At 32.8% G+C, this 15,382-nt stretch overlaps 1 protein-coding gene across 3 annotated transcripts in view; it reads left to right on the top strand.

Moving 5' to 3' along the window:
* Nucleotides 1-15,382, top strand: part of LOC131528980 (potassium/sodium hyperpolarization-activated cyclic nucleotide-gated channel 1) — a 131,717-nt gene that overhangs the window by 103,909 nt on the left and 12,426 nt on the right. For 2 of the 3 annotated variants that reach the window (XM_058758461.1, XM_058758460.1), the window contains exons 5-7: nucleotides 1,113-1,259; nucleotides 5,784-6,024; nucleotides 11,245-11,409. In XM_058758461.1, coding sequence (XP_058614444.1) covers nucleotides 1,113-1,259; nucleotides 5,784-6,024; nucleotides 11,245-11,409 — 553 coding nt within the window. Of the gene's footprint in view, nucleotides 1-1,112; nucleotides 1,260-5,783; nucleotides 6,025-11,244; nucleotides 11,410-14,435; nucleotides 14,500-15,382 lie in introns of all 3 variants that reach the window. The other variant, XM_058758462.1, reaches the window with a different exon arrangement.

Raw genomic sequence — 15,382 nt, forward strand, 5'->3', positions numbered from 1 at the left:
GATAAATGTTCTGAGTTTTGTTTCCTTTAAGGACCAATTCCTTGGGGGACGTAAAAATAGAAACAGCTGAGACAATAATAGCAAAGATAATTCTGTCTTGGATGAATTTGGTGAAATGGTAAATATTATTACTAATTAAAATAACTGTAAAATGCCATTTATTTCTGTGATGCAAAGCTGTTTTTTTCCCAGCATCAGTACCCCAGTCTTCAGTGTCACATGATCCTTCAGAAATCATTTTAATTATGTTGATATTCATTTATTTCAATATGCTGCGGTTCCAGAAAAATGTATTATTATCAGTGTTGAAAACAGTTGTGCTGCTTGTTTATTTGATTTATTTATGTAATTGTGGAAAATTTAATCCATATTTTCAGGATTATTTGATTAATAGAAAAATAAAATTAAAAAAATAAAATAAATTTCATTTATTTATTTAAAAGAGCAGCATTTATTTAAAATAGAAATATTTTGCATTAATAAATTGTATTATTATTTTCTTATCACTGTCATTTTTTTTATCAATTTAATATGTCCTTGTTGAATAATTAAAAAAAATTATGATGATGATTATTATTATACATTATTGTAGTATCATTAGAATCAAAATAATAAACAATAATAAAAAAATATATTTTCAGAATTTTCAGTAAATAATTTGTAAAGAAATGATTTATTTTTGTATTTATTGGTAAAACTGCTGAAATAAATAATTGTGTTTATTTATTTATTTATTTTTTTAAGAAGAAGCAGGAGACTAACTCCTGTGGTGTGCAATGCTGTATGTCAATGAGGTCAAAACACCCGGTCCTGTCAAATGTAATCAATGAAATACAGCTGATGTTGCATATCCTGCTCGAAATCGCACAAGGCTCATCATAATGTACAATCTGACAAGAAACAACAGTAAAGGACAGAAAAAGACATGCCTTAAGGAAAAGTCTCCATTTGCCCTCCATTTAATCAAATTGCAATCTAGGAGAAACAACTGTGATGTTATTTCCTATAAGCCTTGCTTACTTGCAGCAGTTCCAGATTTTTATTTTATTTTTTATTTTCTTCTTCTTCTTCTTCTTCTTCTTTTTTTACCCAAAACTCTTCTTCTCTTACAGTACAAGCAAGTGGAGCAGTACATGTCCTTCCACAAGTTGCCGGCAGACATGCGGCAGAAAATCCACGATTACTATGAACATCGCTACCAGGGAAAGATCTTCGATGAGGACAGCATCCTTAACGAGCTCAACGACCCGCTCAAAGAGGTGAGACACAAATACCTCATAGTAGTGCTGACCCAGGGTCAGAGCTTATATGGCCATGGGCACATTTCAACCTAAGCATCTGAGAAAATAAGTGCTGATCTTGGATAATCTCCCTGTTTCTGGACGCATAATCGCTTTCATTTGGATATGAAAGGAAACATCTTATCTTAGATCTTCACTACTTCACTAGCTTTCCTGTAGCTCAAATAGTAGAGCATGGCGCTAGCAACGCCAAGATCATGGGTTCGATTCCCAGGGAAAGCAAGAGCTGATAAATTGTAAAAACTGTAACTTGAATGCAATGTAAGTTGCTTTGGATAAAAGCGTCTGCTAAATGCATAAATGTAAATGTAATGTAAATGTACTTTGCTATTATTTGAATGGCAATTACAGTACAGTTCTTTAAACCCTAGTAACCACTTATGGCAGATTTACTCATCTGTGTCAGTAACGCTGTGTCAGGTTATTGGTAGTTTATATTAAATTTGACATCAGCCCCCTAACAGCCACAGCTGATAGCCGTCAAAACACACAGATGTTCTTATAAAAAAATTAAGACTTTTAAGGTTTTATGATGTCATAAGGAAGATCTACTGTATATCTGATTTAATATAATGAAATCTATTTTTAAAATAACATATAATAGTTTTATATGGTATTTTAATAGTAAATAATGATTTTCATACCAACATGAATTCTCAGAATTATATCCCATAAAACAACACAAAAATGAAGTGCACTCAGCATGTTGAATTAAATATATCAAAGTAAGCCATTAAAATGAAATCAGTATAAAATGACATCAATGCTTAACGCTGTGATCAAAAATGACTTCAATTCATATATAAATAATGAGACACATATTAAATATTGGTAGAAGGTTGTTTTGCATAAAATTACAAGTGTGTTTTGCATCATATTAAAAATATTAAAAATAAATTATACCTTTAGGTTGTGTTGCATAATATTTAAATATATACATATACAGTATATATATATTGTCTTAAATACATTACATTTTTGCATTTTGCATTACAAGAATCTTTGTGATTAAAAAAAAGTAATTTTAATAAATACGTATTGAGATATGTTCAAACATAAATATTACACCCTTCTAGGTTGTTTTGCACAATAATAAAAAATATTGTCTTAAATGCCTTAATTGTGTTAAACATTGTGATTAAAAGTATACAATTTATTTTAGAAATAAATAAACAAAAAAGTGCCATTTTTAAAATAAATATTGAGATACATATTCAATATTGTCAGAAGGCAAAAACTAAAATAAATAAATAAATCCTTTCTAGGTTGTTTTGCATAATACTAAAAATATTGTCTTAAATATTATTATTATTATTATTATTATTATATGTTTTTGTTTGTTTTGCATTACTGTTAGATTGTCAATTGTGTTTTCTTTCTGTTTTGTCCAACAGGAAATTGTGAATATAAAATTTAAAAAATAAATAAATGAATATCAATATATATATTCAAACATAAATATTATACCCTTCTAGGTTGTTTTGCACAATAATAAAAAATATTGTCTTAAATGCTTTAATTGTCTTAAACATTGTGATTAAAAGTATACAATTTATTTTAGAAATAAATAAACAAACAAACAAACATTTTTTCTTTACAGTTTATAAACAAAAAACTGTTTGAAAAAAAAAAAAAGTACTGCATAGTTGAAATCTGCTATAATATTACAACAAAAATGGAAAGGTCAAGCACATTGCATTGTGGGATACAGTACCCAACACAATGTGCTCTATTGTATAGTATACTGCACATTTTGGTAAATATTAAAAGGTCATCCAGATATTCTATACATACAGAAAATTAGCATACAGTAGACAGTATATATGCATTGGCAATGTATCAAAATTACCTAGAATGCAGTACTCATATCATCATGATCATGATCATCAAGCAGACACAGTGAGTGTCTATTATGACACAGCAAAATGAGAGATGACACTGACAGCTTCATCCCCAAAACACCTTTAACTCCCGGCAGCACCACTCTCCCTCCCTCCCTCCCACCCTCCCTCGCTCCTCCATCTCTCTCTTTCCCTCAGTTGGTCAGGGCTGCTATTTTTACATGCACCGCCTTGTGACAAACCAGCTTTAAATAGATAAAGTCTCCAGCTTGTCTCCCTAGTGGAGGTAAAGGGTTGGACGTGGCTATCAAACTCATTATTCCTCCTGTGTGATTGCGGTCAGAACCTTCCTGACGCTTTTCTGACTACGCCACAATTTAAAGCACAGTGCAAATTTATTCTTCACACCCAAGCCACACCAAACAAACACATCCTTCACCCTGGAAGCATGGAGACAAGAAAGACTGAAGATTACGTGCATCAGGCTTTCAGCTAATGGCTGAAGTGAGCTTGACACTGACTGTATGGGCACCATAAAATAAGCTCACTGCAATGCAGTGGGAAGACAGTCTATAGAGGCTGGTGATTGTCGCAGAGGAGTGCTAAGCAAAAGCTTAAAAAAAAAAGCTTTGAAATCTGTAGTTTAGACAGACATTTTGACATTGCCCAGCCCTACTAAATAATATATTAAATATTCACAACATATTTGTTTTTGCTGATAGTTAAAATTAAGCAACATTGTGATTATATATAATTTAAGACATAAATACTGAGATGCATATCAAATGTTGTCAGAAGGCAAAAACATTAAGAAACTTTTAATTATTTGATTATATGACACCTTTCAGGGCTCTTTTACAAATAAATAAATACATATTTACTGTTTTCTCTTTCTGTTTTGGCCCACAGGAAATTGTGAATTTGAAATTAAGCAACAGTGTGATTTAAATTAAAAAACAAAACAAAATACCTTCATACCATTTCAGATATAAATATTGATGCATACCAAATATGGTCAGAAAGATGAATTAATAAAATTGAATTAATAAAAAAAAATAAATTAAAAAAAAAAACGTTTTATTTATATTACACTTTTTAGGTTGTTTTACTAAAAACACAAAATATCAAAAATGTTAAAATGCCTTCCTTTTCAGCTTACTATTACTATTACTCACTATTACTATTCAGCTACTGATTGAATATTGAAAAACTTTCAGCTAAATAAATAACCAACCTAAATAAATAAATGTTTTGGATTTTGTTAATAGTACATAATAAAACATCAAAAATGCTATCTTAGGCCCCGTCCACACGGAGACGCGTTTAGCTGTATACGTAAAGATTTTGTATCGTATTGTTTGTATCGTTTCGTCCAGACGGATCCGGCGTTTTGGGAGCGTGAAACCGGTTTTGAAACCGGTGTTGTTCCCATTTTCGACCCCTGCCAAATTATTTACCCCTCTCGTTGAAATCGCTACCTGATTGCCAGCACCACATACTGGTCTGGCATGTATACTACATCGTTTTGAGTCAGTTTCGTGGTTTCGTGTGTATGCAGATATGTCTTGAGACGAGGGGGAAAAAAAGATCAGATAGGAAAAGCTCTGGCTTTGTGTGGATGTGGCCTTAAAATAATTTATTTTTTATTTATTTATTTTTTTTATTTGCATTCATATTCTATGTGCTTTGACTATGTTTTCCTTCTGTTTTGTCCCACGGAAATTGTGCATGCAAAATTAAGCAACATTATGAAAAATAAATAAATAAAATAAAATAACTAAATAAACAAATAAACAAATAAATAAATATTATTATTATTATTAATAATAATAATAAAGCTTTTACACCATTTCAGTTAAAGGTCATACATGCTAGTGCTGTCAAACGATTATTCCAGTGTTTCCCAACCTGTTTTCTGCCGCGGCACATTTTTGATATGTAAAAAATCCCACAGCACACCACTAACGTTAAGCATTATTAAAAAATATATATAAAAAAATAGAAAGGGGAAACTTTTTTTTTTCAATAATTAAACATTGCGTCATCAGAGTTGGTATTTTGGCTTTATATATGATCAGACACTTGCACTTAATTTCTGAAAATCATACACAAATGGAGTTAACAAGGTTTTTGATGACCGAATGACAGGAGATCTGCGTTTTGTCCATCATTAGAAGAAACATTTGTTATATTTTGTTATGTTATATTTGTTATATTTTCATTTAAGAAAAATATGTTATGTTTATATATTAAATATATTTATATATAATATAAAATATAATAATATAAATGTATATACATGTAAATATTTTCTAAATATATACTGTATGTGTGTGTATTTATATATACATAAAAAATATACACAGTACACATACATATATTATGTAAACAAAAACTTTTATTTTGGATGCGATTAATCGTGATTAATCATTTGACAGCACTAATACATACATATAAAATATTTTTAAAAGGAATAAATAAATACCGTAATGTTTATATTACACATATTAAATTGTTCTACAAAAACGCAAAACATCAAAAATATTGGGAGGAATAAAATGCATTTTTTCCACTTAAATTCTTTTTTTTTTCTTTACTGCTTGATGTCTGTTGATTGTGTTTTCCTTGTTTTGTCCCACAGGAAATTGTGAACTTTAACTGTCGTAAGCTGGTGGCCACCATGCCGCTGTTTGCAAACGCAGACCCTAACTTTGTGACGGGAATGCTGAGTAAGCTAAAGTTTGAGGTCTTCCAGCCTAACGATTACATCATTCGCGAGGGGACCGTGGGTAAAAAGATGTACTTCATTCAGCATGGAGTGGCCAGCGTCATCACCAAATTCAGCAAAGAGCTGAAACTCACTGATGGATCCTACTTTGGAGGTCAGTTCAAAACTTACAAACAGATTGTTTCCTCTGTTTTTGTCAGATTCATTCATGGTTTAAAGCACAATTACAGCACAAAATGAAATCAAAATACTAACATTAACCCTAACCAATGCAATGCAATTTCTGCAAGTAAATCATTTCGTACCAATGGACCAAAATCAAACTGACATGTACAGTACAAACCACAAGCTTTTAACTCTGAGATCAGCCACACAGTGTTTTATAATTCAGAGATTATGTCTCGAATGACCTTGATGTCACATGTTCTTCAGTGTTACCTAAGCTGCACGAGTGTGGGAACAAAAATTTAAATTAAATCATTTTTTCTCACGATTCATGAAGGTTGTGCCTGCTCTAGCATGGGTGCACTGCGATGCCAGCCACCTGCTCCAGTGGAAAACCATCTGCTACTGGTATTTTGGCCCGTAGCGGGAATGCTGCTGGCATGTGTGCGTTTGTACACGGAGCGAACGTGTGTCGAAGCTGCTGGCAGTGTCAGGAAATCTCTTCCTCCTCACTGCCTTTTGATAGAAACTCAACACACATTGACCTTGGTCCTAAATTGAATGGAGATCATATGAAAACATGCAGGACAACCCAATTTACACACTTGTTAATGGGTAGCATTAAGTCAAACTGCATTCAGTGTAGATTTTTGACCGCCATGCAATTTCAGTGACCAATACCTAAGCTGACACTGAAAATTCAGAAGAAAGTGGCTAGTATTTGTTTATTGACTGATTAAAAATAGCTGAAAAGCAATATATAACTGTCAGAAATTGATTGATAAAAAATTCATTCAAATTCTAGCTAAATGCTAAATACTAATTATTTTAGTTAGTTAGTTAGTTAGTTAGTTAGTTATAATATTTATAATAAAACAATTCATTATGAATAATAATTTTAATAATTATAAACAAATTAAATAAAATATGTATTACTATGATGATGATGATGATGATGATGATGATTATTATTATTATTATTACATTAAAAAGAAAAGCAAGCAATTGGGTCTATAAATCCAAAACTTTTGTACTGATTCTTGTACTTTAATACCATGAGCGGTTCAATTTTAATTATTTTATTTTGTTTTATTTTATTATTATTTAATAATAATAAAAATACAAATAAATAATAAATAAAAATAATTAATATTAATTTTAATAATAATAAATATAAATATATATTAAGAAAATTGATTATTGTAAAGTAAATTATGACAATAATGACTATTATTATGTTGTAGTTATTATGATTATTATCACCATTATTATTAAAATTAATTTTATTATTTTTAATGCAATTAATGCATTTGTTGTTGTTGTTATAGTTTAATACTAATAAATACAGACAAAACAATATTATTATTTAGTGCTGTCAAAGTTAAAGCATTTATAACGCGTTAATTTTAACGGCACTAATTTTATTAATGCGTGATTAACGCAGCACACATTTTCTGTTTGACCCATGGCCTAGCCCGTAGTTGGAGAAATGGAGATGCACAGTGTTGCCAACTTAGCGACTTTGCAGACCCCTTTAGCGACTTTTTCCCACCTCTTCAAAAAAGCGCCTAGCGACGACAAATCTTTAGGATTTGCCCAAACCTTATTTAGTTCCTGAGACTCGCTAGTACTGTCGCGCGAGCGCGAGGTCTCTATTTCCCAGCGCGCGCATACACCTCTCTCGCTCTCTCTCTCTCTCTCTGTGCATCTGCATCGTTCAGCGAGCGGCGGAGAGTAGCAGCGCTTTCAGTTAAACACAGATATTATGTTGCTTCTCTAATTTAACATGCAAGTATAGCTGAAATCACAGCACAGATATTGTCTATATCTTATGTGTATTTGATTTGATCAGACGACGGCTCGATTATCAGGATTTTTGTGCAGATTAACATCTTGGAAAGGAGAGCTGGTTATGTAGCCTAGTCTTAATGGGTCGCGTTTCAGTCACTATTTCATATTCATTCCGTTGTCTGACAACAGAAACAGTAAAATATACCAATGAAAACAATTTTATTGAGAATTTAGCTGCATCAAAACACAGTATGTGGGCACAGAGAGGCAAACAAATCTAATAATAAATAATAAATGTACATTTTGCATGTTCAGAAAAAGTGAGCTGCCTTGTGTGCAAAAATGTAAACAGGAAGTAAAAAGAGAAGTAATGGGAACCTGGTATTTCTTTTTTCATGTGTCTAATAGACATGAAAAAGTTCTTTGAAAAACATCTATGACCTTTAAAACATGTCTAGTCTTCATTGCTCTATGTTGACTGTGGTTTCAATAATACACTGAACAAAATTCTAAACGCAACACTTTTGTTTTTGCCCCCATTTTTCTCAAAGATCTAAGACTTTTTCTATGTACACAAAAATACCTATTTCTCTCAAATATTGTTCACAAATCTGTCTAAATCTGTGTTAGTGAGCACTTGTGGAGGTCCTGGGCTGGTGTGGTTACACGTGGTCTGTGGTTGTGAGGCCGGTTGGATGTACTGCCAAATTCTCTGAAACGCCTTTGGAGACGGCTTATGGTAGAGAAATGAACATTCAATTCACGGGCAACAGCTCTGGTGGACATTCCTGCAGTCAGCATGCCAATTGCATGCTCCCTCAAAACTTACGATATCTGTGGCATTGTGCTGTGTGATAAAACTGCACATTTTAGAGTGGCCTTTTATTGTGGCCAGCCTAAGGCACACCTGTGCAATAATCATGCTGTCTAATCAGCATCTTGATATGCCACACCTGTGAGGTGGATGGAGTATCTCGGCAAAGGAGAAGTGTTCACTAACACAGATTTAGACAGATTTATGAGCAATATTTGAGAGAAATAGGCCTTTTGTGTACATAGAAAAAGTCTTAGATCTTTGAGTTCAGCTCATGAAAAATGGGGGCAAAAACAAAAGTGTTGCGTTTATAATTTTGTTCAGTGTAAGAAACATACATTTGCATAAAGCATCCATATTTGTCCATTAAGTTGCGATTAATCACGAGTTAACTCATGACAATCATGTGATTAATTAATCGATTAATCGATTGACAGCCCTATTATTATTATTATAATGATGATAATGATGACTTTTGGAATGGTCTGAAATCTTTCTTGCATTTTAATTTAATAAAGTTCTGGCAGTGTGCTGTGAGGTGAGGGCCAGTTAAGGTGAAGTGTTGATCACGATAAATCAGGCAAACCCCGTCTGTTAGCTCACAGCTGGGATATGTGCCAAACCAACGGACCTTCAAGGCTATGAGGTCAAGTGTCATTTCCATTTGCAGAGGCCCAAGAGGAGGGCTGGTTGATTGGACGCTCTTTTGTCAGGGTGAGAGAGACACCTTCACACATTTGCTAGCTTATGCGCTAACTCGTTCAGGCACTCATCCACCGCTGGCAGCAGGCCACAGACGTGCAAAGTAAGACAATTACTACCGGAATCTGAAATTTCATGACGTTTCATCATTTTCTTGCTTTCAGACTCTCTCCATCTCTCTTGACTTCTCTGTCGCTGTTTTTGGGCTGAGAAAATATACATTACGGTGACATTTGAGCCTAATGAACCAATTAGAAATAGAACAGCAAGAGTAAAGTACTTTTGCCATCCTCACCTTTATACTGCACCACATGACGCAAGAGAGATGGCACTTTTCCATTAAAAAAACTCCAACACCTTGTTCCCACTCCCAGCTGGAGAGTGTTGTTAGCATGTCCCGCGGGCTACACAGACTTTTTCCACAGCATTTTTCCTGTCCAGGACAAAAAATGTCAAGGGTATCATCTCTAGACTCTGTAAATAATGCTACAAATCTGTCATTTTGAAGCACAGGATGTACAGTCCTACATTTACAGCAAATATATTCACAAAATCAGTAGTCATATGTTATTTATTCCAGCTTACAGACATTACATATAAGAGTATGCACCCATGCACATCTCAAGGTGAAAGACAGGACCATTTGCACAAGATCTTCTCTAAGCAATAAGGACTTTTCTTCCCGAATACAGATTAATCTAAATTGTGGACAAGATTAAACTGTCACTGACGCCTCAGGTTCATTGACAACAAGGTTCATTACAAATCTCTCTGTGAGACACTTTGAGTATGTACTTTGTTCAATGAAACACTTACTTCTCAACCGTTGATGAGGTGCAATTTTATGTATTTGGGTAAAATAAAATCCAAATTTCTATAATTATCATGCAAATACTTATTTACATTATTAATAATAATAATAATAATGTTTGTTTAATAATTTAAATAATATTGTATTTTTTATAATAATAACAACAACAATAATAACAATTATTATTATTATATAAATAATACATATAATTAGAAATAAAATGCTATTGTTATTTTTATTATACAAATAATTACATTTATATCCATAAAATACAAATAAAAGGAAAATAAATTGAACAAATAAACACAAAAGTATTATTATTATTTATTGTTGTTCTTGGTATAATATTTATTTTTGTTTTATAAGAACAGCTATAAATAAAATTATTATTGTTGTTGCTGTTGTTGTTGTTGATAATAACAATAACAATAATTAATTATTATTATTATTATTATTATTATTGTTGTTGTTGTTGTTGTTGTTGTTGTTGTTGCATAATAATATAAATATTATTGTTTTAGAAGAACAACTAAATAAAATGTTGTTGTTGGTGTTAATAATAATAATAATAAGTAGTAGTAGTTATTTGTTTGAGTCATAAATTAAAAATATATTATTTGTATAATAATAAATTATTATTATTATTATTACTACTACTACTATTCAAATAGGTGATACAAACAATACTTCATAATCCCCTTATTAGTACTTAAGTATGCATAGTCAGTCCAAACTTTTTCTTAATTATAAAAATACATGTTCTTGGAAAGCTCACCAACCAAGCAACACAAAGCAACGCCCTACAAAGCTCAATAAATGAGTGACATTCGGGCAATTGATAATGTTCCAAAACCAACCAGTAAGAGTGATCTTATAAATTTTTGATATTCACAAAATAACTTATGTGTATAAAAAAGCACCACCCGCCACATATTAAACCAGATACATCACGTGAATTCATACTCTCATGCTATGTTTATATTATAATCATTTCCAGCTAGCCTTGAAGATGCTCAACCGGCCTCCTTCTCCAACGAGTGACCTCCATTATATAAAACATGTAATATATTCAATTCATCTGTTTCCCACAGAGATCTGCCTGTTGACGAAAGGTCGTCGTACAGCTAGCGTCCGCGCTGACACCTACTGCCGACTTTTTTCACTGTCCGTGGACCATTTCAACGAAGTCTTGGAGGAATATCCCATGATGCGCCGCGCTTTCGAAACCGTGGCTATCGACCGCTTGGACCGCATCGGTAAGACCAGAAACCCAACCCTCGCCTTCTCTTCTAGTCTAATGCCTGAACCTTGTGTGTGTTTGTTGCGCGTTTGTCCTGTCCTTCATCGCACCTCAATCATCTACCATTGTGTTGCATGACGTGTATATATATGCTACCTTATTTTCTCTCTCTTTTTTTCTTTCTCCAAATGTTTCGTATGGATTATAGCCATTATAAATCGTTAGAACTAACTGTAAATGCTAGTGTTAAGTAATTGGTCTGTCGGCAAGCGACAGTGCATGTAGCCGTTCTGCCCAGGGCTGGTCGCCCTGCTGGTTTTGGTTCAATGTCATCCCCAAATGGACGCATGGAGGGTGGACGGAGGCAAACCCTCACCAGCATGAGCCTCCGCTCCACTCCCCCACCTCGCACACCTGGGTATGAGCACCACCCCGTCCTCCCTTGACCCCTAGCCGCAGCAGTGCGCCCCCTAGAGGGGGTTTGAGCTGGTGCACTAAAGGGCAAGGGCTGAAATAATTACCTATCAATTAGAACCAGTTCTTCACATGTTAGTATAGTCCCTGCTCGTTTAAAGTGCTTAATTTATTATATTTATTTACTTATTTTTTCTTAAAACAAACAAATATTTTTTCATACATAACAGGCTTCTCAATTCAGTTTAATTCAATGCTAACACTTATGTATAATTTTATAATGAGGATCCATTTTTAATATTAGTTAATAGATTGGGAGCCATGATCTAACATTGAACAGTACAGCATTTATTAATCTTTGTCAAGGTTAATTTCTAAATTTTTAACATTTAGAAACAATTTTCACTCAGATACTGTTTGTAAATTTCACAATTACTTTACAAAGAAACACTCTGAATTAAACATGGCATTTTGAAGTAGAAAGACTGAAAATGTATTTTAAAACATACTCCAATAACCAATATTTAATTTATTTTACTTCAAAAAATAAATAAAATAAATATCAGAGTGTATGAATATATAAATGTAATTTGATCCCAACATGTTGGAAATGGCATGTTTATAAATTATCATAAAATTAATTGATAAATGTTTGAAAAAAAAAAGGTTCATGATACCCAATGTATTAACTAATGTTAATGAATTGAGCCTTATTGTAAAGTGTTAACCACTATATATTTACATTATTTTAACAATTCTGTTCACAAAACATATTGTTCCAAAGCAGCATTTAATGTTTATTTTCCAAATGTGTTATTTTTTTTGTAGTTTATTTGTGCAAAATTTGCATGAATCGCCTCAACATTCATTAAATGACAACATTAACATCTGAAATATCACATTTAAATTGAAGAAAATCAGGAACACCTTATATACCCACCTCATTTTTCACTACAACACATTTACTACTTTACTGAATGTTCTTTTCCATAAAAACATGTCCTAAAATTAGCATTATTTTTGTACTATGCTTAAAAAAAGTCTTATTTTATTTCAGTCAGCTTGATCGTACTTTAACATTTCCCCACTAAACACAAATCCATTATCACTCACACCACTCTTCATAGAAATACTGAAAAGAAGGATTTCTCTTTCAACCAGTTTCAAAGGAAAAATGGAAAATAAAAAAGGGATTTTATTCGAGCTGTCTTAAGACACATCAGGTTCTGTAATGCTGCATATTTTAGTCTTTGTCTCCTTGTTGAGATACAGGCCACCGTCCATCATGAATTTGAATTGTGTGGAATTCAAATGTGAGCTAATGCATTCTGAACATTCGTAGAACATCGGTTTGATGTTCTGCACCATTTAATGGGTTCGGTCTATGACCTTGTCACCACTTTTTTGTGCTATTCAATTGAATTCTCTGTCACTACGGTTTACAGTAGGGTCTAGAGCATGAGCCTTGTTACTCTTCACCCAACATTTCCATGAATCTTTTATTCAATAGGAATATTTATAACTAGTTTGTGACAGACCAGATTTGAAGTGAAGCACAAATGCATCTTAAATTCAGTGGTCACATCCAAGCATAGCTTCAAAATATGTATTTCTTTTAAAAAGGGGTTGATATGATTATATAATACAAAGTATAAACTGTGTCTTGTTTCTTTGTGCACCTTTTGATTTCACAGTTCATAAGATAAAACCAGAAGATAATTTAAGATGTGACCTGAAAACGCAAAGTAAATGTTTCTCCTTTAAGCATATGAATCGGTTATGACGTATACTAATATAGCATGAAGCCCTGCATAATTTCACAACTTGAGTGCATGAAACATGCTAGAAATATAAAACAATATCCCTTTTTAAGTTCCATTATACAGTCATTGGGATCGAATAAAAAATTAGCACCTGCTTGCCTGCATCCAAAAAAAAAAGTTAGATATAGGTTCTAATGTTATTTTTTAACCTTTTTCCTTGGTTCTTTTTATTTTTGTGTTTATTTGCAAAATTCTGGCATGTTGCTATTGACTTGCCTTGCACTAAAAGTTGGATTGGATTGGTTTGGATCAATATGCCCACACTATTGTGACATGCACGTCACAACTAATCAATAACAGATAAGAATTGATGTGATCAGGCCAATCAAATCAAATTCAGTTACATTAAATTAAACCCTAAGACGACAGTATGCATTACGCTGTCCGAATTCAAAACTAGGATTATATCTACACCCATCTCTGTTTGTGGCATTGACGTTAACACCCTTTAAACGCCAGTCACAACGCGAGACGACCGGTGTAAACAAAGCCACGACGTGCATTTGTCCTTTCATGTGGAGAACGGGCTTGTACTAGATTGCCACTGCAAGTTGCCAGCACTTACAAAACACTTTTGATTTGACATTAGTCCAACTAAAACAAGGGGTCTTGTCTCATACAAGGGAAAAATACGGACCGTGACATGATTGGTGCTCCATGTACTGTTTTTTGGACTGCAAATGCTTGTCTCGTCCTAAGCAAAAGAATTTGACAAAAAAAAGCAAACTAAAGTTACCATGCATTAACCAGAATGACATGTTGTACAATTGATGTATCTATCTTTATTTAAAAATTATTTGACCAGGAGCCCCTCTTGAGATGAGCTCATCTCGTTTTCAAGAGTGTCCTGGCCGACCAGTAGGCAGCAGGTAAATTCCTCATGACGATCCAGATTTTACCCCCCTCACGTCACATCTGAAACGATCCACAGGCTTAAGGCAGCCAGCATGCATTCAGTGCACCAGTGGACCTCAAAACGAAGGTTAAATCAAACTAATAAAACGCCCATTGTAAGTAAAAACAAGGTTGCATGCTATTGTTAAAGTCAAGGCAAGTAATTTTTATGTCATGTTTGGGCATTTATCCTATGTAACTGTCTTTATAATAATCAATGCATGCATACTATTTGATCGGTCCTAGAAATTCCAAAAGATGTGCTTCACTTAAGGTTTTTAATGCAAGAAAATAATCATAATGATAACAACGCTGCTGCTTGTTGTGATGATGTTGCTAAACACACACAAAATGCTTCATTCTGTTTTAATTCTTATTTGTCTGAATCTGGTGGGAAAGATACTTTACAATGAGCTTGGTAAGCCTATTTATAGTACAGTAGTAAACATCTGAAGTGGATCTAAACCTTTCATCAAAGTGGTCTTTAAACCTAAAACCAAAATTCATTCTTGTCTTAGGACAAATTTGATTAATTTATTTGATCCACTTCAAATGTTGACAACTGTAGTTACAGTCAAGCTACTTTAAATGTTTAGCTATACATAAAGATAAGATACTTAGAGAGGTCATGTATTAATACATTATTAAATATATAAGATTTTATTAGAAATTTCAGAGACTCTATAATCAGAGAAAAAATAAGACAGTTAATTTAAAAAAGACAGAAAAAAATTAATATCATTTAAACAAACTTTTCTTTATGCAAAGAAGGTAACCTAAAATGCTTATTGTATGAAAAAAAGAAGAAAAAAAAAAAACTCGTGATAAACTAGTGTTACACTACTGATAAATGTAATA

Source organism: Onychostoma macrolepis, chromosome 21, assembly GCF_012432095.1.
Source record: "Onychostoma macrolepis isolate SWU-2019 chromosome 21, ASM1243209v1, whole genome shotgun sequence".
In the NCBI taxonomy this organism is placed as follows: domain Eukaryota; kingdom Metazoa; phylum Chordata; class Actinopteri; order Cypriniformes; family Cyprinidae; genus Onychostoma; species Onychostoma macrolepis.